The sequence below is a fragment of the Aspergillus sclerotioniger genome (assembly GCF_003184525.1).
Source record: "Aspergillus sclerotioniger CBS 115572 chromosome Unknown BO94scaffold_8, whole genome shotgun sequence".
Taxonomy (NCBI): Eukaryota; Fungi; Ascomycota; class Eurotiomycetes; order Eurotiales; family Aspergillaceae; genus Aspergillus; species Aspergillus sclerotioniger.
This window is the reverse complement of record NW_020290998.1, coordinates 186,602-209,132: the sequence shown is the minus strand read 5'-3', so window position 1 is coordinate 209,132 and position 22,531 is coordinate 186,602. Positions and strand designations below refer to the sequence as shown.

Genomic DNA, 22,531 nt, shown 5'->3' with positions numbered 1-22,531 from the left:
ATACACTCAGTTGAGGGAATTGAAGAAAAAACGACATAAATCTGAGGGAACAGCAGACTCGACAGGTGACTCGAAAGCCAGCCGAAGAGGTTGTCACCTGACTACAATTGTGGATGAGCAGATAACTCGGTGGACGATTGAATTCCCTGCTGTGACGTGATACGATATGACATTAGCCCTTGGAGAGATTTGCCCTAACGCTTCGACATTATTGAATTGGCTTTCCCCGCAAAGCACAGGGCCGAGTACTTCGACAATAGGTCTGGCAATTGATCGCCGATCTCACTTGATCTTCCATCAATCGTTCGTAGTTTCTTTCGAGTCCAAGTTCGAGTCCGTGGTCGTTATCGATAAGGCTGAATAATCTCGGCCCGGCGAATCTTTCCCCATCCAACACTAGCCAGGAGGATCGCTCCGACTTTGTTGTTTTCCGACGTCGCTACTTACCACAGCTCCAGTGGACATTGTGCTGGCACAAGGCGCTTTTGACGGGTGCAGCCAAGGAACCTGACACCTTTCAATCTCCGCGTCTCACTCGATTCCAAGTTAATTATCTTATACGCGACTGAAACAGAACGCCATGTTCGCCCAAAAGCCTTCCGGCACATCGACCGGCCTATCCATCAACACCGGTTCCGCCAATTCTTTATTGTAAGACGTTTTCCTTTCTCTCCTTCTGACAGTTCTATTGCGCCTTCCTGGTGTTTGTCGCTACAGTGGGTCTACGTTATATATGCCTGACATCCCTTGTTCTATGTTCCCCGGATTTTCAGCCACTCAAATTGAAAGAGGCTAACAGGGAATCGCATGAACAGTGGCGCCAATACACAGACCAGTACTTCAACTACGCCAGCAACTACCAGTACTTCGGGTGGTCTGTTCGGTAATCTTGGAAACACTGCCGCTCAACCAAAGCCGGCAGGTGGGCTATTCGGAAATCTGGGTGGCACAACACAACAGTCCCAGCCTTCCGGCTCGAATATGTTTTCGGGCCTAGGTGGACAGCAGCAGAGCAATACCACATCCAGTGGAGGTCTATTTGGGGGCGCTACGGCGACTAGCTCGCAGCCGCAGTCAGGCGGTCTTTTCTCGGGAGCCGGTACCACGACCAACAACACACAAGGCGGGAATGCCGGCGGAGGGCTGTTCGGCAATCTAGGGGGAACTACCACCACTCAAACGCAATCAAAGCCGCTTTTTGGTGGCCTTGGAAGCTCTACCGCAGCGGGAGGGGGCCTGTTGTAAGTAGGACTCTTACACATAATCATGTTTGTGCCTAACAGCGACGATCACAGCGGTGGTGCCAATCAAACTAGCGCGCAGCAGCAGCAGTCCCAGAAACCTACTCTATCCTTGTTCGGAAACCAGGGCACTACCGTGCAACAGCCGACGCAACCCCCCGCTGCCACCGGGACAACAGTCATCCCCGGAGTCAAGGTCGATGTCAGCAATATCTTACCCACGACCAAATACGAAAGCTGTGCGGATGAGATCAAAGCAGAGCTGGAAAGATTTGATAATTTCGTCCTGAACCAGATCAAGATATGCAACGAGGTTGCGAACATGATCCCCACCATTGCCAGCCAGGGTGAGACGATCCCAAATGACGTTGAATTTGTGCAGGGCAAGCTGGAAACCATGCAGCATGCACTTGAAAATGATGCTGGCGATATTGATCAGCTCCGCAACCTTGTATCTCGTGACGCAGCCGAGGCTCAAGTTGCATTCCGCGCAATCGACACCTTGAAATTGCCTCTGCAGTACCAGTCTTCTGGTGGTGCTGGGTGGTGGTCTCAGGATCAGAAGGTGTCAGATGGACAAGCTTTAAGGTCAACGCGAAAAAACACTCTAGCTCTTCCAGACGATGTTGAAAGCGATCCGTCTACCGCCACGTCCGTTAACGGGGTACCTGTCAATCTGGTCGATTACTTTTCTCAACGCTCTGAGGAAATGGGAGTTGTCCTGGAACGCTACACGCGGAACTTGAAGGAAATTGAAGACCACCTTCACGGCGTCGAGTCCACTTTGGAACGACAGATCCATGATTTTGTGACATCTCGTAGTCGAGATGGCCCAACCGCTGGAACGCCTAAGTCTATCATAAGTGATCTTGCTACTGTTTTAGGTGACGTCGAGGCTGGTATATTAGGAGTTGCCAGTCGCCTTGGTGGAGTTACCGAGCAGGTGCAAGAGGTAGTCCTGGGCCCGCCTTCCGGGTCGTAAGTTTCTAGAAGTTTGAGCATGGGCACCGGTCACTACTTGTGTAACATATGAATGGATTTGAATATCATGAAGCATACCTAATTTCGCCAATATACCACCATACTATTTGGTTTATGTAATCGAATTTTACAGTCTACCAGTCTGCAGGTTCGTCGATCTGCGTGCATCATACCTGCCAATGGGCGGGAAGGCGTCAGAAAACCATCGGAATAGCATGTCAGGCCTGACTACGAAGCATAAGTGTGGTTCTCAGTGAAGATAAGCTTGAAGGCGGTGTAGGGATCGATTGCCAAGCTGCCCGTTCGATGTCAAACGCAAGAGGACGGCAGTCTGGCGTGATCGCACCTAATCGCCCGGCTAACGTCACCCCGTCGGTGCCCCGTCTCCACTTCCTGCAGAACTCCAGGTGTTCCGTATCTATCTACCTACATACTACTATACTATCATGTCTGACGCTGGTGGTTATGATAATCTAAGCTGAAAGCCTACTCCGTAAAAACACGGGTCACAAATCAGCATGAAATATACCTTATCCTACATCGTTCTTTGTTCAGCAGGAGTTTCTCCTCTTTCGCCCATATTCGGTACCTGAATGTTAGCTGGATTTCATCCCCCTAGTGGCTTTCTAGAACCCTATAGCACCGGCTGATTGGCGGTAGATCACCATAGTATTATGGAGCGGTGTGACGCCTCCAGCTTATCCCAGATAAGCTGGGGATCTGGCCTGACGCGGAGTGTCGCAGAGTGTCCCCACACCCTTGCCTCCAAATGACGCGATCTACGCTGACCGTCGGCGGCCCGCAATGCGGGAAACATTTGCTGGAACCGACCCCGTCTGTACCCGTAGATAACTGCTTTATCAGCCGCTTGGGTGATATTCTCCAGCGATGGTGCAATATCCGCCAGTCCGGATTTCCAGGCCAGGTCTGACTGTGTCAGCCTATCCTATATATGGAGTATGGAGACACGGGGGTGTGACGACTCCTTCCACAGGGCTTCTATCTTCATATAAACAGAGCCTGCGCGCCTCTCACACAGTGCCATCATTCCAGTGTTCTTCTTTCTATCTGCCAATACTCGAAAATAATATCGTTTGTGTACAAACACATCTTATACGGTCAATTTTTCCCGGGATACCATGGCTCCGTCACTAGAAGATCCCGTACTACCCCAATCAGTGGGCCACATTTCCGCTGCTAAGAAAGAAACTATACATGACAACAAGTTCGGTTATCAACCGGGCCGGACGGTTGTCAAGAGCCATGACAATTATGAATATCAGGATCTCCTACCCTCGTTCCCTGATCTTCATTGGTCTCCTCTAGAGGAAACTTCATATGAAGACAGAGGTCTATACGGAGACGCCAAATTCCGGAACCTACTTCGAGATGCAACTGATGTTTTCGACTACACGCCCAAAATCGGTACTGAAGTCCATGGAGTGAACCTGGCGAGGTTGAATGACGCACAGAAGGACGACTTGGCTCGTTTGGTAGCGGTCCGTGGCGTTGTATTCTTCCGAGGACAGGATGACCTGGATATCGATGCCCAGCGAGAGTTGGGTCGTCACTTCGGAAAGTTACATAAGGTATAAATGGTCTTCACGTGTGATCTGAACACTATGCAGCCTTGCTAACATAATTGGTTCTTAGCACGCGACCACATCTGTCCCGAAAAAGGGGGGCTTGGAGGATGTTCACGTTGTATACACTGGAGACAACTCCACTGACCAGCGGGCAATGTTCACACCCAGTTTCCTCTGGCACTCAGATGTATGATTTATTGTTGGATATGACTGTGAATCGGGCTGATGATCTATTCCAGGTTACGTACGAAGTTCAACCTCCATCTTACACATCGCTCAAGGTCCTGACCGGTCCGCCACGCGGAGGTGGTGGTGATACACTTTGGTCATCTCAGTATGCGGCATATGACGCGCTATCTCCCCATATGCAAACGTACCTTAAGGGCTTGACTGCCCTACATTCCGCGGACATGCAGGCTTCGGATTCGCGTGCTCTTGGTCGAAGTGTCCGCCGCGAGCCGGTTACCACAGAACACCCTCTCATCAGAACAAACCCTGTCACTGGCTGGAACAGTGTGTTTTTCAACCCTGGGTTTGTCACGAAGATTGTGGGAATCCCCAAGACAGAAAGCGATGCTATCATCAGATACCTCACTGAGATTATTGCGACGACACAAGAGATGCATGCTCGGTTTCAGTGGAACAAAAATGATGTCGCGATATGGGACAATCGAACAACCGTGAGTAGAATGTCTTTCGCATAATGTTGTGGCGATTGACTGATGATTCAACAGAACCATAGTGCCTCTTACGGATTCGCGCCTCACCGCCGTCATGCTGTCCGGGTCTGCTGTCATGCAGAGCGCCCTGTTTTGGATCCTGCAGGGAAATCTCAGGAAGAAGAATTCAATGCATTGTACAACCTGCCCCCTGTCAACAAAGATGGCTCCCGCCAATCTAACTACAACGATTGATTGGGCCTATTTTCTGATTTTTAAAGCGATATTTTGTGGGATTTCAAGGCTAGCGTGTTTCTGTTTCAACAATTATACACAATCTCTAGATGAGGACCTGAGGGCTGGCTCTCGGAGAGCATGAAGCAGGGATCTGGATCGTCGATATTACTTAAATAGCATACATAGCGACTAGGTGTATATTTTCCCGGTCTAATACAATACAAATCACAGTACACTCAAAGAGGCTTGTTGAAGACACGTGCCTAGCTCGCTGCTCTCACCTCGGAAAACCATCTCAGTGATCCTCAGTGCCTTGCCACAATTCACGCGACACTTCTGCCCTCCCAATGGCACAAACAAATGATCCTGCTCTACTGCATTACGTCCGCTTCTATGGAATAGCTAGTGATTATTTGGATCCTGACCCTCTCGAGTATATCGACAAAGCTTCTAAAATTGTCCCCGATTTTCTTCGGTTATCCACAGACACCGTTACCACGATTCAGAAACAGGTTGAACATCATCAGCAGACAGTCGAGAAGAGATTATGTCACGAAAAACTGGATATCAGAAAAGAAAGCGTCAGGTTCCTTTCGTCCGTGCTTCGCGACACCAAACGCAACATCGATGACTGCTGGGACAAGATCCTTCCTAAGTGGGATCGCTATGATAGTCTCAAACTCGAAGCTCCCGTTTTCAGCTCAGGATATGATACGGACTTGAGGCTTCCGGATGAACCCCTCGGGTACTCCCATGCCGACTACGCGTTACGTCCACTTGATGAGCTTTCCAGTGATCACGAAATCAATCCCCCAGGTAATACAATTCACGACACGAATACGATTGACAAGAAGACGATACATGAGAAGCTGGATTGCACCAAAGCAGCGTTGCTACTTATCCAGAATGCGAGGCATAATGGGAACCGCCCTTTATCGGAAATTGAGAATCTGTTTCGGACCCCCCTGGATGCGACTCTGGTACGTATCTATATTCTCGCCGCAATTTTCATACCTTGCTGAGTTACAGAGTAGGAAAAGGAATGTCACTCTATTTTGTCTCCTCTTCTGCCGTTAGATGCCGACTATTATTCATCCAAGGGCCCCTCGCCGATTCCTGGAGACAAGGACCTACCCAGTCCTATTGATTCCAACCCACACGACGTTCTTACATCGGGGGACATTGATATCTTACAATATAAATACTTCTTTAGCCATGAGGAATCTAGTTCCACGGCATATCCAGGACCTTGTGATTGCGCGGGCAAAGACCAAGTTCTTGAAACAGATGAGGACCAATCGTCGCTCAAAGCCACTGCCAAGGGATCCCTCACATACGAACAAACCCTTGATAATGGTTCATTCGATACAGACATTGATCTCAGTGGTGGAAGAGTATCACATCTCCACTCTGAGCAAGCTATCTCAGCTGCGACAAGCCCAAGCAGTGAACTTTCCCAGATAACCTATACCGAGATCACGGATAATATTGCAACATCAGATTGCTTTCCATACGAGACTCCCATTGTCATAGCAACACCTCTACGACCAAGCTACTCCCCTATTTCATCCGCATGTAGCTCGCGTTGTGATGGAGAAGACATTCTCGAATCTCAGAGACCTGTATCCCAAACAACGCACCAAGCTTCAGTGTATGAAGCACATTGGGAATGTCCTGCGACGGATGACCCTCTCTCAATGCCGACCTGTCACTCCGAAGCTTCATACGGGTCAGAGCCGGACATCAAATCGGACGAGCAATACCTCACACGAAAACGAAAGCTGGAAAATGGCCAGACAGATTACAAACAGGAACAAAATAGCGAACTTGAACCTCTGGCCTCTTCAAAGACGTCCAAAAAGAAGACTTCTGGAGCAATCTATCCTACGCATCTGGGCTCTTTATCACGGTTTATGGAAACTAGGGGGCAGGCTATTAGTCGAGAAACAACAGCAAAGAGTCCTTATTTCGCCGAAAGCATGAATCCTAAAATCCCTGCGAAAGAACATGACTTTGCCATACATACGGAGTCAACATATGATCCGCCAAACCCCGGAAATTCTCACGATCAATCGCATTCTACCTCATCGGACCCTACCACGCAAATTCCAAGTTTTCCAGCTGGGAACCATGAGCGCCCAATACTCTCCCTGTCAACATCACTTCTGAAAAGCCATGTACGTATGGTACAATGCATAGAAAGAATAAGTCCTCCGCTTTCAATTGTATACCGAGAGTCCGACACAATTGATTGGAGAAGACCACATGGTACTCAAACCCAACACCCACCCTCTTCAAGTACTGAGGAGGAGGCCGATATAATCATCGCACCTAATACCGGTATCATCCTGACAAACTCCCAAGCAACTACACAGTTATTCCTTCCAGGCCATAAACCTCGAACCCCCAGCAATATCAAAAATATTAACTCCCCTCTGCGAGAACGAGTCTTCCTTTTATCAGGGAAATATGAACATCTATACGTACTAATTACCCACTGCTCTGGCGCGACTATAACCTTGCCATCTTCTGAACTTACCCTAGATAAAAACATGCTACTATCTCTGACTGCCTTTACTGCTTTCTGCAATTCGATGTCTTATTCCAGCATTTACCCTCTCGTGATACCCTCGTCTCCTGATGCTATTGCAGGCTGGATTGTTGCCCTGGCTAATAAGTCTCTTCACTGATGGTAGACCAAGTGGTCCTTTCTTTTTTTTTTTTTTTCCGTTTCGTCGAAAAATATGCTTCCATACTACTGAGGGTCTGCTGAGACAAGTAATCACTGAATGGTTATATTGACTATCAGAATTGGTCTGTGTCTATTACTTATTCAATGGTATACTTTCACAGTGATCAAATTTGGCTATTAGTATTCAATGCTACATTCTGTGTCACTATAGACACTTCACCGTCCATTACTGGGTTAATGTATTGTGGGTCATGCTTATAGACAGGATAGTTTAGCTATGCTGCGTAGAGTCTAAGCGAGAGCATTCACATATACGCCTGGTGGCAATTTACTGGGGTGTCTCAGACCAGAAGTCAGATGCTATTGAGTTAAGGTATCGGCACTCAACAAGGTGAATGTATATGTAGATCTAGACTTGGTATACAGATCAAGGGGCACTGAGATCACCTTCGAGTAGCCGAGGATAACCCGACATAATATATATAGTATTTCATGCAAACCATCATAGTATTTGCTGAATGACTCGAGAGGGAAAAGGTAATAGTGCACTCGTGTCTGATCCCCCTTCTTCTCGCAACCGTACCTTACGGCAGGCCCCATCGGAGAACTATATGATTGTACTGTCGAAGAAGGATCTCATCCCAGGAGGTTCTTCTGTAGTATCGCGCCTCTGGCCACGAATTTGCATACCAATGTCCCTTCTACCCAGCGGGTCTTGTGCGGCTAAGAGAGCATCCATCGGTCCCGATTCAGCCTGGAAGCGCTGAAGCATTATGCTGTCGTGTGGAAGTTGTGACTTTGCAGTTGAAGGACGGGAAGCGCCCCCGAGACGCGTTCGATGTTGCGGTGTTGCGGCTGGCTGGTCGTCTATACAAGTTTAGTAGGCCCTTCAAGTAGGATCGAACTGTCAGCGCATACTTTTTCTCGGGTTCTCCATAGGACGACTGGGCGGTGGCATTGCAGCTGTATCTGCTTTTTGCTTGGCTCCTTTGGAACTGCCAGTCCCGCTCCGTTGATGGCGATGCAATTGTTCCACACCTTCTTGATTGACGGGGTATACGTTAGACTGTCTGGATAGAGGAGTTTGGGCGGTCCCGAGGCTTCTGGAGGTCTGGATGCAAGCCCTGATGGGTCGTTGCGCGAAGCTGTGAGAGAATTCAGCGCTTGTGACACAGTATCTGTTGCAGCGGTCTGCATCTGAGATCTCATTGCCCGAGACTTGAGCAGGCTATATAGGCTGGTCATTTGCGTGAACTTCTTGCATTTCTCGCGGTACATATCGACGAGTTCCTGGTTCTTCTTGCGGAGTTGGTCCTGCGTTGTCTGCATATCTGGTCCATTCTCAGACGGTGACAGCTAGCAAATCTGGGGGTGTAGACGAACCTGATACTCGTGCTTGTAGGGCTGAGATCTCTGAGTTGGCGTTGTGTATAACCTTGTCCAACTGTGTGTTTAGGTTGGTGTATTTCTCTGTCAATGTCTTCGCGAGGAATTTCTGGTAAAAACTGTTGTTTATTGGTAGGGATTCAGGAGAGTCTTGGATAATAATAACGCACATCTCCTGAGTAGTCTGATACGTCCAAAAGAGCAATGCCCGCCCCGCACACTCCATGATCGTGTTTGGATCCAGCCCACTAAGCACACTGGTCTTGTAGTCTTCCGTGGGGTTGAGGACAGTCGCTACCGCGTCGTCAGGGTTCACGAGAACAGTCTGGCAGGCTGGGCAGGTACGCTCATTTGCTGTGGGGTGTGATAGACCAAGGTTTCCTGCGCAGTGAAGACAGAAGATATGTCTTTGATAATCAGATGATGTTCATTTGGGAACAAGGACCTTGAGCTGCAGGAAGTGACCTTACTTACGAACAGGTTGTAACGACCGCTCTTTCTTTCAACTGGGCGCGACATTTCAAAGAGTTGCAACGGAGATAGAAGTCCATATTTATGGTGTTGAAGACGTTGGAAAACAGTATTCCAAAACACTTGGTTGAAGAATGTTGGTGTCTGGAGGATGCAAGAGGTCGAGTGGCGGAGGCATAGAATGACCTTGACAACACCGTTCCGGAATCAGCGCAACCAATTGCAGAAAGATCATATTCCGTATGGAATATCGAAAAATGTAAGGTAGGAAAGAACTATTGTTTTTATTGGGTATCTAATGCATATACAACACCTATGATCTCAGCTCACTCATCTATATCAGCAATTCAAAAGAAGAATGTGTTTCCAGAAGCATCACGCCTGGTCGTCCGCATTTTCTCTTCAAACTCCGGCCCTGGTTCATACTCTCGCCAAAGGCTAGCTGGGAAAATATGCTTGTTCCGTTCGTACCAGCGTCTATCCACCACTTTTGTCAGAGAGGGATCCTTATCGGCACCTTCTATGTCGTCGTTGTTCGGTCGTGATAGAGGATCATCTTTTGATATAGCCAAGGGCGGTTTATCGGAGTAATCGAATAGCAAACCACCGGTGCTGGAGTAACTGGGTATGCGGTTGGCGATAAAATAATAAAGCTCATAATGCTAAAGCAAGTTAGCGAACGCAACGTGGTAAGAACAGAGATGAAGTAATCACATGAGGAACGATGATTTCCCCTTTGACCAACATCAGGTCATCGACACTGACTCGAGCCCATTCGCGACGATTGTCTTTGCGGCCCTTTGATGCGCCGCTGGAACCGCCAACGCCCAATTCTGCGCCGACTTTTCGGCACCGATCCAAAAACAACCAGACTGGGTCGCCTTTCTTGACCCTGACAGTCCCCGCTGGGATGTTGGTCCCGTCGAAAAATATAAAGGGCATCAATATCTCTGTGTTCTTCACGGCTTCCTGCATAGCAAGGAACTGCTTGCGGAGAGCGTCCCTTGTTTCTGCCTCTGCCTTCAAGGCAGCCTTTGTCATTGCCTTCGGAGGAGGCGGGGCATTTGGATTCGGGGTGATTCGACGTGACGACGGCGCAGAACTGTCGCCGACGGGGGTTTTGGTGACCGAACGGGGGATGCTCGAGTCACGCGGCGTTGCGGCTGCATCAGCAGCACTATCATTCTCCTCCTCATCGTCATCGCCAAAGGACAGTTTACTCTTCGAGATGGGCTTCTTTTTCTTCTTCTTCGGCGGGCCCTCGCTTCGTGGCGTCGAGTTACTAAATGCTTTACGATCAGTCGCAAGTAGGGGTGTGTTGAGAGTCCGCCTTGACTCACCCGTCGGTCCCTTCACCCGTAGAAGGAGTTGCGCTTCTGGATATACCAGGGGTGAATCTTCCTAGTGACTTGTCATGGGCTTCGCGCTCTTTTTGCTCTAGAACCTCTGCGCGACGTTTGCGAAAGTCGGAGAGATGAACGAGACCAACTGTCTGCGACTTGAGCAGGTCTTCTGCTGAGACAGTTTGGCTGGTAAAAGATCGTGGAGTCGAGCTGTGGCTCGGCTGTTCGGATTGTGACATTTTCTTGTAAAATAAGTTTGAAGGGCGTGACGAGTAAGGCGCCGTGGCTGTCGACAAATCTCACATGAATGCGACTGACGTACTGGCACGTGATCTTCAGGATTTCCGGATTGGGAACACGACAACCTGCAGGGTCTAGACACGATCAATCAAGAATCAACATTAATTGATCTGTGACCACATTTGCGGGCCGCTTAATAGACGCCTTTCTACAGGATTGATAGCTCAATCTCCAACACCGCGGTGTATCAGCATCAGACAACCGACAGCACAGGAACAAACAGGCCAAACCCGACGATCTCCGCAGGGTCGCCGTAAACAGAAACGCATCTCCGTCCCATTCCCCATCTGTCATCCCTCAACTCAGTCGCAAACCCCAAACATGATGATGGACGACGAAGACGATGATTTCTATGATCCCGCCGATGCGGTGCCGGCAACCCAGAATCAGAATGGTTCTCATACCGCAACAGATTTCAGACCCCAGGACGATGGCGAAGAGGAGGAAGTCGAGGTAGAAGAAGATGAAGTATGCGCATTTGAACATGCCACCTGGCTTGCAACCTTTCTAACAGCTTAGTAGGATGACTTCAATATCATCACGGAAGCGCCAGCCGATGCCCCTCCTCCAGAAGCGTGAGTCTGCGACCTCGATCAAAACCATTCACTTTATTTAACGTCGGCAGTCAACATCCCCGTCACGTTAGCCTACGCGCTGAGTCCCAGCGACCCTCATCTGCAGATTCCTCCGCAATATCGAAATCGATAACACCTACCGCTACCCCCAAAGTCGAGGCTGCCACTCCGGTGTCCGTTAGTGTGAGGCCTGCGGCGCCTCAAAAGCCCGGTTCTGCCTACCCCCCAGTCCATGCGTCAAATATCGATGTTCATGCGAACCCCATCCATCCAGCGACGGGGAAGCCAATCATGTTGACCGATATGGATACCGATTTTCCAGAGGACGATAAGCCTTGGAGGCGGCCAGGCTCCGACATTACGGATTATTTCAATTACGGGTTTGACGAATTCACATGGGCCAGCTATGTATTGAAACAACAAGAACTACGCAAGGAGATTGGGGACCAGAAGAAACAATTGGATGATATGCAGGCTTTCTTGACCATGGGACTTCCGCCAATGCCGGGGGGTCCTCAGCCAGGACCTGGAGCGCCTCCAGGAAGCGCACCCCCTCCTATGCCTGGCATGCCGGACATGTCACAAGAGATGATGCAAGGCATGCTGACGAGCATGATGTCGCAAGGCCTAGATCCCTCGTCCATGGACCCCATGGCATTTATGCAGCACGCGCAGGCCATGATGGGCGGGCAACCCGGCGGAGGCGGCGGCCAACAAGGTCAACCCGGATTTGGCGGGCAGGGTGGTGGCCAGCCTCAGATGGGATACGGGGGTGGCTTTGGTCGGGGCCGCGGGAGAAGATGGTAGAACCAAGGGGTACCTACCTCCGCAGTCATGTTATTGTTAAAATGCCTTAGCGAGAGTATCATATGGGGTGATGATTCGAATTAAAAGCTGGACCCGTATGAAGGTCATGCAAATAAGAAGCGCCTAGAAGCTTTGTCATTGAATGTGCTAGTGTTGATGATCTGGGGCTTTTGTTCGGGGAAAGGGAGCTATAGTTGAGCGCGATGTCATTGTAGCTTGTAAGGAAGGACGATGAGCAAGTAATTCTGGTATTGATGAGAAGGTTCCAACCACACAATCTCTGAGCAAAAGCCACGAGCTCATCTGGGTGAACCAATCCGTGGTTTGATGGGTAGAGAGAGAAGAGCGCGGAAGATGGTGATACCCTCGGCAGAGAGGATGGAAGCTGTCGGTCTTGGCATTCTGGAAATTTCTCGCGAGTCCAGATCAGATCTTCTTTCCCCGGCCGCTTCTTCTTCTTCTTTTGCTCTCCACGTCCCCAACTTACTTTCCACTTCCATCGCTCTTTCTTGCATTCTGCGCTGCTCCTTATCTACGGCACTTATATCCACACTCTCATCACAATGGTATGTTATTGCAATTGATATTGGATGCTGTAGAGCTCCGATTGAACTTTTCCGCTCATCAGCGCCCGCACTTCCATCCCCTTCCGACCGGATTGCCATCCCTGATTTCATGAATTATCTATCTTTGGACATTTCTAATGTGTCGATTTCTTAATTAGTCTTTCCTCCGTAACGTCAAGAGCCTTGCTCCCCTCCTGGATCGCGTCCTGGTCCAGCGCGTCAAGCCCGAGGCCAAGACTGCCTCCGGTATCTTCCTGCCCGAGAGCAGCGTCAAGGAGCAGAATGAGGCCAAGGTCCTCGCTGTTGGCCCCGGTATCTTCGACAAGAACGGCCAGCGCCTTCCCATGAGCGTCGCCCCCGGTGACCGTGTCCTGATCCCCCAGGTACGTTGGGATTGCTCTTGATCCGCGATTATCCGACGCAGCAGATGAAGCATTTTAGTTCGGGATGCGGATGGATATGCTACTACTGGACACATTTGCTGACGGGTATCATGATTTAGTTCGGTGGCAGCGCCGTCAAGGTCGGTGAGGAGGAGTTCACTCTCTTCCGCGACCATGAGTATGTACACCTTTGCCACATCCTATGCATCACACTAACATATCCTGTCAGGCTCCTTGCCAAGATCAGCGAGTAAATTGGACTGGTGAAATGAAGTTCAGCTCCGTTGTCTTTCTGTTACGGGTTAAAGCCGAATCACTTGTACTATACCTCCGCAAAATCATGAGCTTCAACCATCCAACTCCCGGGAAAATCTATAACCAAAAAATCACCGAAGAGGCATCGGGAGGGATATGCTGTTCCTCCTTATAATCTTGGGCTAACGTCTTGTCTGGCATTTATTATCGAAAGCGTGAAATGACTGTTTACATACCACGATGTACTTATAAACATAGCAATCATCATGTCCTGCGTTGTCTGGCGCGACGAGGGCAAGTAATCAGATATGACAATCTCCTCTCTGTTAACTTCTCCACTCTGATTATCGATATTTCTTGCCAATATTTGGGGACATACCACTTCCAGAATTCCCTTCCCATATGTGATGCGGATTGGACCTTCTTTGGAAGCAATAGACACTCGCTTGTCACGGTGACACGGGAGAACCCAGATACCTATGAACATCAGCCAGGCTCTTTCCAAGTCCTGAAAGTCTTAAGCGGGACTATGGATCTGCTTCATCGTTCCCACGAGGGATATTAGGCCGAAGAAAACAAGCTTTACAGCTAACCAACTTCGTCTGCTGTGCTCCATACCGGCAGAGGATACCCCCAAGGTTCATCTTTTTCGAGATAGGCTCAACCAGAGGGTATTACATGCAATTAACTATCTCCATATTTATGAAAGGAGATGGTTTCTTCTACGCACCCAAACATCAAGGAGTGTCTTTGTGCTCGTTTCCCCATATCACGGCTAGACAGATGCGTTAGACAATCTCGAGTCAGACGACAACGTCTAAAGGCTTCGGGGTTTCGACCACTGTCGGCTTCAGGCATGTCGCACTCTTCTCCACTGATAGCACGTCAGTCAAGGATGTGTGGGTGTCACCCAACATAGTAACAAAAATATATTACAGACTGTCTGATATTGTGTCAAGCAGGGTTTTCTAATCCAGATAAATTGTCTCGTGAAAGGGGAAGGCGTAGATGGAAACTCGCCGGTTGTTGAACAATGGGCGGGACAGGCGCCTATCTGACGCGGACCCAGTACATGGCATGAGACCGACGTTAGAAGGCTGAGATGAACATGAGGTAGGGACTGAGTGTGTAGTGAGTGAAGAGTCTGCTCAAGGAAGTCAGAGAAGCTATCCAGTGGTCCGAGTGATAAGAATGACACGGTATCTGAGGTTCGAAGGTATCGACATGTTTGCTCAGCGCTAGCGCGCTGAGCAACTCTGGTTTTGATTAGAACGTTCAAAGATCAAATGGCTTTCTTCAATCTGGACGAAACTGTATATTTGATAGCCTGAATATATATTTGAGAAATACCAGGCTCTTCTGGGCATTGCAGAAGGACGTTCCGCAACAGTGATCGTAGGCCTGATCCTGTGCAGCGCCGATATATAAAATAAGCGCGTCTCTATTTACCCGCGGCGTCCAGGGCCTGTTTGACGCGGCGACCACTATGCCAAATCTCGCCTAATTCGAGAATCAACCAATGAATATAAACAAATTACCACCTCAAAGAACAACTATCCCATTGTAGAAACCACAATCCCAATCATAAACAAGTATTTACATTCCCAACCCACCGATACCCGCAACACGTAAAAACCTCGGCTAGAAACACTGATATGCCAAACAACCACCACCACCAGGCACCAACCAACACAACACCCCCAAACAGAAAAATTATCAAACAAAAACCCAGATAAGATCCAGATCTAATCTCAACTCCAGCCCCCTCCCCCCTCATTCTAAAATAGATAAACCAGAGAAGGGATCTTCCGGATCAACCGACCCTACACTTAAATCTCACCCACTCCCCTGCCCCCCCGGCCCCATCACGCAAAGGCCCGTCCCGTTCAATAGGGATACATACGATAGGTTCCATCCATCCGCGTCCCGTCTCGGACGTACGGAAGTCCAACAACTCTCTTCCCTGAAAACTCCCCCCCTTTTTTTCTTTTCTTTTTAGTGCCACGCGAACAAGACACACCTTATCTGATAGTTTATTCTTATCTCTCTTTTCTTCCTTGCAGCCTTGTGGATCGATGGGGCCCGATTAAGTGTGGCACACCTTATTGTAGCTTATTTGGACTTCTGTCAGGCTGTTACATACGTGTATGTATTGGTGATACAATATACTTACCAGATGTTGGCAGATGGTGGAATTTTTGACACCTGCGTGTGTGTGTGTGTGTGTGCCTTGCCTTATCTGGAGTGATGTGTCTTATCTGTTTGTCCACGTGTGATATAGCTGGCTTGGGCTTGTTCATTTTACGGGATACATTATCGTATAGACTATGTGGTTCGGTTTTGCATGCGGCATGTTCGTATCTACTACCGTGCTTATAGACGCGAAGACGCTAGGAATTCGCGCACCTGGCTTTCGATGTAGGCTACAGGCTTTGACTTTTGATACGGTTTACCGGCCTTGGAAGCAATGACAGTCATAGATCATATCGTTCTATTAACGACTATCTCAAGTCTAAGCAGCATCAACTCCAGAACGAGTCACCCCTCTTCCACTTGCCCTGCAGTGTAAAGCTGGGCTACCCGTTAATACCGTCAATAAGAATAACAAGATAGCGTAAACAACCACATCATGCCATGCATTGAGAAGAAAGAAAATTCTCATAGAAGATTAAATTAAATTAGAAATCAGGGTAACATTGTCCTTTTCTACGCAGTACCGAACTCCTTGATGTCGGTCTTCTTGCCGCAGAGGGCAAGAGGCACGATACCACTGACGTGCATCTCAGGACCGAAGACGTGCATGTTGAGGCCAAGCTCCTCGCCAACGGCCTTGATGTTCTTGAGACCCTCCTGGTAGTTGGGACCAGCACGACGAACCCAGATCTGGACCTTGTGCTCGTTGAGGATGGGGGCGACCTCGCGCAGGGCGCGGATGACACCCTTGAAGGTGGAGGCAACGTTGGTGAAGTTGGCAATACCACCACCGATGAAGAGAACCTTGCCGTCGGGGTGGGTAGGAGCACGCAGCATCAGGTCGAGGATAGTGCGGGCGTAGTTGAAGGTCTGGGTCTCGGTGGGAGCACCGGAGTACTCACCGTAGTTGGCGAGCTCGCTGACGAAGCCAGCGGAGGCAATGGCATCAGCGTACACGACGGAGGCACCACCACCAGCGACGAGGGTCCAGACACGGCCGTTGGCGTTGAGGACGGTGAGCTTGAGGGAAGCTCCAGTCTTGGCATCCATCTCGGAGATGAACTTCTCCTCCTTGCTCAGCTCACGGCCGAAAGGAGCGGGGAACTCCATGGGCGGGCCGGCATCAATGTTGACCTTCTCGCTCTGGGGAAGGACGGGCATACCCAGGTTGGCGGGGCTGCGGGCAATGGCCCACTTGGTACCACACTCGAACTCAGCAGTCTGGTCCAGCTTGGCAGCCAGATCAAGGAAGTGGACGTCAGCGGAGGTGGCGTCAGCGTTGGGGATGACAACGAGAGGGTTGATTTCGAGGTAGGTGAACTGGCAGTCGACGTAGACGGCATAGAGGCGGGAGATGAAGTCAACCAGGACGTTGTGGACACCCTTGGGCACCTTGCTCAAGAGAGTAGAGGCAATCTCCTCGTTGGAGGGGTAGTTCTTCAGGTTGACGGGAATCAGAAGCTTCTCAGCCTTGGCGTCAACATCACCAACATCGACACCACCCTCGTGGGTGAAAAGGATCCAGTCACCCTGGGTAGCCCGTTAGCATTGAGCCCCGCAGCACAGAGAACGTCGATCAGACGAATTACTTACCTCACGCACGGAGTGGATGTTGATGTAGTACTCAGTCTCCTGGGGGTGAGGCACGAAAGGCTCAACCAGGAACTGACGGAGAACACCGGTGACGGTCTCAACCTGGACGTCCTTGGCAGCACGGGCCTCGATCCATTCCCTGGCCTCAGCCCAGGTCTTGTTCAGGGCCAGCAGGCCACTCTTTCCACGTCTCTTGATCAATTGGTCGGGCTTGGCCACGAACTTGGATCCGGGGGTCAACAGCCACGGGTAGAGCACCTCAGCCTGGTCGAGGACATCCTTGACGGCGAGATCTTCGGGGAAGTGGAGGGAGGCGAGCTTAGGAGGAGGGTTGTGCGTGGAGGACTGAGGAAGAGGAGTAGGCTTGATAACGGGGGCACGAGTGAGGTGGTAGTTGAGGATGGCCTTGCCATCAGCCTCGAGAATCGATTTGGCGGACATGATGATGGTATAGGTGAGAGAAGAGGGGTAAGATTATACTAAGAGGGAGTAAGAGGAGAGCGCAAGAGCAACGGACGGAGGAAGAGGGCGGGTGTATATGGGAAGTGAACCCCGGATGGGCGAGAGTGTATACCTGGAGGAAGAGATATGGAGGGAGAGAGGGAGAAATCGAAGATGGTTGTTTTTTTGTGGTCTGGTAGAATTCACCAACCAACGGAGGAGGAGGAGTAGAGTGAAATGAAGTGGGAAGGAGGGGGGAAAGAGGAAGAGAAGAAACAAAGCGGGAGGAAAAAAAGTCCCAAACGGAGGTCGAGGAGCGCGCCGATTAGTCGGGGATGATATGCAACGGCCGATGAAAGGAGGACGGAGGGGGGTCGACTAGGAAGGAAATTTTTTGGGGTCCGAAGATGAGGAGGGAATGGAATGATCATCTGAAGCCGCCAAAAAACGCCAGAAAACCGCTTGATACGGTCCACGATCAGGGCCGAGCTCGGGCAATACAAGGGGCTTAGCGGCGCCATGCTGCAGCTGGAGGACTTTGTTGAGATTCGGTGGAGCCGCCGTAAGAAAAAGCGGGTCGGCCCAAGACCCAGCCTGTCAGCCGGGATTGGCGGCGTTGGGGATCCTCGGGAGCGCTCTCGTGAGTATTTGACTCGCAGTATCTGCCCTACGCTGTAGCCTCAATACTGAAGCCCCCTGGGATGAAGAATTGCAGCCTACGGAACGGCTTCCCCCGACGCTCTTGCGTCTTTTTGTTGGGTACGTGTTCGTTTTGTTGACGCCCCCCGTCCGAGTTGTCCGCAACCAGGATTCGTGTCAATACTACTGCTGCAGCTGGAGTGCCAGCTGGAAAGGGCCGACATCTACTTAGTTGTCTCCTGTCCGATGATGTAATGGGGGGTATTCTTTCCCCAGCTTGCTTCCCCATACTACGGGATTGACCACCGCCAACAAGACGTACTTACACCGTCGTACGGAATTCAGGTACTGCTACTCCCGGTGCCATTCTTACTTTACAGTAGTACCCTTGGGACTGGCAGCATGTGGGAAACTAAGGTCAGTAGATTGCGTAATGAGATGTACCGCCCGGTATGATTCCAGAAGCATATACCGCTGTTTGATCTTTCGGTGAGCGGCCACCAGCATCCTTGGAGTTTACGGGCCTCGTGCATACGCATCGACCCAGTCCCTGGCTGCAATTGGGACCTCCAGTTTGCTGATCCAGACGACGGATGTGGGATCCACCGCGTAGCCCCAACCAGGCCACCAGCCCACCTCCGGTTCTATCCTTCTGGATGTCCGTAATACGGAGTACCGTGGTCATGGTAAGTCCTAGGCGGTCCATTTTCGCTGTGAATTCGAGACATTACATTCTCCGATAATTGCCTTTCAACTTGGTCGACCGACGAGCCGAAGCTGACAGTGTTCTTGCTATCTTTCGGTCAATCCCCCGACGGAGTTTGTTGGGCATTAGAAAGTCCTCTCGAATCCAGCCTTCCTCGCTGATATACTCCGGACTCCGGACTCCGTAAAGATCAATCTCTATCAGACAATTCGGCTCCCCTGCGTGCGGTGCTAGTGGATGTGAGTTCCCAATAGTGATTCGGCACCATTCCAGCGATCCATCCGCGTATTTCCCCAACTGGGTTTTGGACCAAGACTCGGCTTGCGCCAGGTGTCCAGGTACTGTATGGTACGACCGATACGTCCCCATTCATACGCCCATACGCCCATACCAGCTGCTGTATGTGCCTTTCTCCCTTGGCCCCATAATTTTCTAACCCCCCATCAAGCTCCCGATATCGTCCCCTCCTTTAGCTACTTTTTTTCCGTTTCCATTTTCTTTTTATCTTACATCTTGTTTTTCTCTCATCTCCCGTCTCTTCCCATCAGTCCACTCCATCTTCCTCTCCAACTCCCATTTCTCCATCTGGTTGCATCCCTTCCAGCTCCCTTTCCTTTTGTCCCTCTCCCATCCTCCCACTTCCCTTGTGCTCAGGTCGCAGTCTCAGTCAGGAGCGGCTTGTCACTACCTCCCTTTATCTATATCTCCATACCTACCTAATAATACCCTCTTCCTCCTTTAATCCTCTCTCCTATTCCCAACTCTGTTGACAGGTATGTGGGCTGGTGATATAATTGCTAGCAGGGCTAATGCCTTTCCAATCCAATACCTCCGTTGATTGTTGGCTGACATTTACCGGACATACAGAGTGCTCAGCAATCATGCCTACCTCTGCTCCTTTGGTCAACACCGCCAGCGGCGCCTCCGCCAACGACAACATCACCCGTTTCGACCCCCCCAGCCGTGTGCTCACCCCCCTCAGCAACGCCCTCTTCCACAACAAGACGAGATGCTTCGTATAGTAAGTGGCGGTTGTTAGCGGTGGTCAATTGCTTTGATTGACCATGATCACAGTGGTATGCAGCCCCGAGCTGTCCAGGGTATGCTTGACTTCGACTTCATCTGCAAGCGTTCCACTCCTTCCGTCGCCGGTATCATCTACACCTTCGGTGGCCAGTTCGTGAGCAAGATGTATGGCAATCCCGGTTCTGTGCCCATAGAGTTAGATACTAATGTATCCACAGGTACTGGGGCACCAGCGAGACCCTGCTTCCCGTCTACCAGGACGTCGGCAAGGCCATGGCCAAGCACCCTGACGTTGACACTGTTGTCAACTTCGCCTCTTCCCGTTCCGTCTACACCTCCACCATGGAGCTGATGGAGTGCCCTCAGATCAAGAGCATTGCCATCATTGCTGAGGGTGTCCCCGAGAGAGTGAGTTCCCAAATCGAGGCAACAATTGTTGTACTTTACTAACCACAGAACAGCGCGCACGTGAGATCTTGGTCACTGCCAAGGAGAAGGGCATCACCATCATTGGTCCTGCTACCGTCGGTGGTATCAAGCCTGGTGCGTTCAAGATCGGTAACACTGGTGGTATGATGGACAACATCGTTGCCTCCAAGCTCTACCGCCGGGGTTCCGTCGGTTACGTCTCCAAGTCCGGTGGTATGTCTAACGAGCTGAACAACATCATCTCTCAGAACACCGACGGTGTTTACGAGGGTGTTGCCATTGGTGGTGACCGTTACCCCGGTACCACCTTCATCGACCACCTTCTCCGTTATCAGGCCGAGCCCGAGTGCAAGATCCTGGTTCTGCTCGGTGAGGTCGGTGGTGTTGAGGAGTACCGTGTCATTGAGGCCGTCAAGAACGGCACCATCACCAAGCCCATTGTCGCCTGGGCCATCGGTACCTGCGCTAGCATGTTCAAGACCGAGGTTCAGTTCGGTCACGCTGGTGCCTCGGCCAACTCCGACCTGGAGACCGCCGTCGCCAAGAACAAGGCCATGAGGGAGGCTGGTATCCACGTCCCCGAGACCTTCGAGGACCTTCCCCAGACCCTTGCGGAGGTCTACCAGGACCAGGTCAAGAAGGGCATTGTCAAGCCCCAGCCTGAGCCTATGGTTCCCAAGATCCCCATCGACTACTCCTGGGCTCAGGAGCTGGGTCTCGTCCGTAAGCCCGCTGCTTTCATCTCCACCATCTCCGACGACCGTGGCCAGGAGCTGCTCTACGCCGGTATGCCCATCTCTGATGTCTTCCGTGAGGACATCGGTATCGGTGGTGTCATGTCTCTTCTGTGGTTCCGTCGCCGCCTTCCTCGCTACGCCAGCAAGTTCTTGGAGATGGTCCTCATGCTCACTGCTGATCACGGTCCTGCCGTGTCTGGTGCCATGAACACCATCATCACCACCCGTGCTGGCAAGGACCTCATCAGTGCTCTCGTCTCTGGTCTCCTGACCATTGGTTCTCGTTTCGGTGGTGCCCTGGACGGCGCCGCTGAGGAGTTCACCAAGGCCTTCGACAAGGGCATGAGCCCCCGTGACTTCGTTGACACCATGCGCAAGGAGAACAAGCTGAGTGAGTACTTTCTTTATGCTGATACAATATTTTGAACGTATAACTGACTGTGCATAGTCCCTGGTATCGGTCACCGTGTCAAGTCCCGCAACAACCCCGATCTTCGTGTCGAGCTCGTCAAGGAGTTCGCTAAGAAGAACTTCCCCAGCACCAAGCTTCTCGACTACGCCATTGCTGTCGAGACCGTCACCACCTCCAAGAAGGACAACCTCATCCTCAACGTCGACGGTTGCGTTGCCGTCTGCTTCGTTGACCTGATGCGCAACTGCGGCGCTTTCTCCTCCGAGGAAGTGGAGGACTACATGAAGATGGGTGTTCTCAACGGTCTCTTCGTCCTGGGTCGTAGCATTGGTCTCATTGCCCACTACCTCGACCAGAAGAGACTGCGCACTGGTCTGTACAGACACCCCTGGGACGACATCACTTACCTGCTCCCCGCCCTCCAGAAGGGTGGCTCCGAGGGCCGTGTTGAGGTCAACGTCTAATTTTCTTCCTGTCTCCCTTAATACACATACATCTCATGGATTAGTCATAAAATCCGTCATTGTTGACGTCGGAGTTCTGATGGCTTGTTTTTCGCCTCTTATTTCTTTCTGCATCGGTTTGGTTCACTTCATATCTCATCTATTTCAACTTACAATCTGTAGTGGCACATGTGGCATGACTCGCTGTTAAGGTTGATGAATATCACGCAACGATTAAGGAAATGTGCAGAATCCGATCTGTAGATTCAAAGTGTAGACAGTGTAGGAGATCACTGCATCTCTTTAGATTTGAATGATTTGTAGATGTGCAATGTGCATAGATGCAGTCAATATTTTTAAAGTATTGCAGGAATTATTCCGCGGTAATTAGTGCAATAAAGCGGCGGCCGCGACCCACATGCTTGGCAGA

General features: G+C 50.5%; 7 protein-coding genes across 7 annotated transcripts; 5 read left to right on the top strand and 2 right to left on the bottom strand.

The window, feature by feature from the left end:
- The first annotated feature begins 447 nt into the window (after nt 1-447).
- On the top strand, nt 448-2,319 carry BO94DRAFT_533183 (nucleoporin FG repeat-containing protein). Its single transcript, XM_025611282.1, has 3 exons — nt 448-651; nt 816-1,241; nt 1,296-2,319. Exons 1-3 carry the CDS (start codon nt 581-583, stop codon nt 2,221-2,223), a joined length of 1,425 nt encoding a protein of 474 aa, XP_025469454.1. The 5' UTR covers nt 448-580; the 3' UTR covers nt 2,224-2,319.
- Nucleotides 2,320-3,361: 1,042 nt separating this feature from the next.
- BO94DRAFT_554929 (TauD/TfdA dioxygenase family protein) lies at nt 3,362-4,722 on the top strand (the record flags this gene model as incomplete). Its single annotated transcript, XM_025613755.1, has 4 exons — nt 3,362-3,811; nt 3,876-3,995; nt 4,048-4,488; nt 4,543-4,722. 4 exons carry the CDS (start codon nt 3,362-3,364, stop codon nt 4,720-4,722), a joined length of 1,191 nt encoding a protein of 396 aa, XP_025469453.1.
- Nucleotides 4,723-5,051: 329 nt separating this feature from the next.
- BO94DRAFT_512674 (uncharacterized protein) lies at nt 5,052-7,394 on the top strand (the record flags this gene model as incomplete). The annotated part of the gene is made up of 2 exons (XM_025609819.1): nt 5,052-5,684; nt 5,739-7,394. The coding sequence occupies 2 exons, from the start codon at nt 5,052-5,054 to the stop codon at nt 7,392-7,394; spliced, it is 2,289 nt and encodes a 762-aa protein (XP_025469452.1).
- Nucleotides 7,395-7,486: 92 nt separating this feature from the next.
- BO94DRAFT_554928 (XAP5 domain-containing protein) lies at nt 7,487-10,835 on the bottom strand (the record flags this gene model as incomplete). The annotated part of the gene is made up of 6 exons (XM_025613754.1): nt 7,487-7,506; nt 8,780-8,901; nt 8,953-9,107; nt 9,739-9,915; nt 9,968-10,535; nt 10,594-10,835. 6 exons carry the CDS (start codon nt 10,833-10,835, stop codon nt 7,487-7,489), a joined length of 1,284 nt encoding a protein of 427 aa, XP_025469451.1.
- Nucleotides 10,836-11,220: 385 nt separating this feature from the next.
- On the top strand, nt 11,221-13,481 carry BO94DRAFT_554927 (Cpn10-domain-containing protein; the record flags this gene model as incomplete). Its single annotated transcript, XM_025613753.1, has 7 exons — nt 11,221-11,364; nt 11,419-11,471; nt 11,522-12,274; nt 12,304-12,307; nt 13,003-13,227; nt 13,347-13,405; nt 13,457-13,481. 7 exons carry the CDS (start codon nt 11,221-11,223, stop codon nt 13,479-13,481), a joined length of 1,263 nt encoding a protein of 420 aa, XP_025469450.1.
- A 2,540-nt stretch (nt 13,482-16,021) lies between these two features.
- aclA (putative ATP citrate lyase subunit (Acl)) lies at nt 16,022-17,924 on the bottom strand. Its single transcript, XM_025611281.1, has 2 exons — nt 17,269-17,924; nt 16,022-17,205 (listed from the first exon to the last, which is right to left on the bottom strand). Exons 1-2 carry the CDS (start codon nt 17,707-17,709, stop codon nt 16,189-16,191), a joined length of 1,458 nt encoding a protein of 485 aa, XP_025469449.1. The 5' UTR covers nt 17,710-17,924; the 3' UTR covers nt 16,022-16,188.
- A 1,582-nt stretch (nt 17,925-19,506) lies between these two features.
- On the top strand, nt 19,507-22,348 carry BO94DRAFT_533174 (putative ATP citrate lyase, subunit 1). The gene is made up of 6 exons (XM_025611280.1): nt 19,507-19,827; nt 19,922-20,075; nt 20,129-20,245; nt 20,299-20,488; nt 20,542-21,637; nt 21,695-22,348. The coding sequence occupies exons 2-6, from the start codon at nt 19,936-19,938 to the stop codon at nt 22,120-22,122; spliced, it is 1,971 nt and encodes a 656-aa protein (XP_025469448.1). The 5' UTR covers nt 19,507-19,827; nt 19,922-19,935; the 3' UTR covers nt 22,123-22,348.
- Nucleotides 22,349-22,531: the final 183 nt, after the last annotated feature.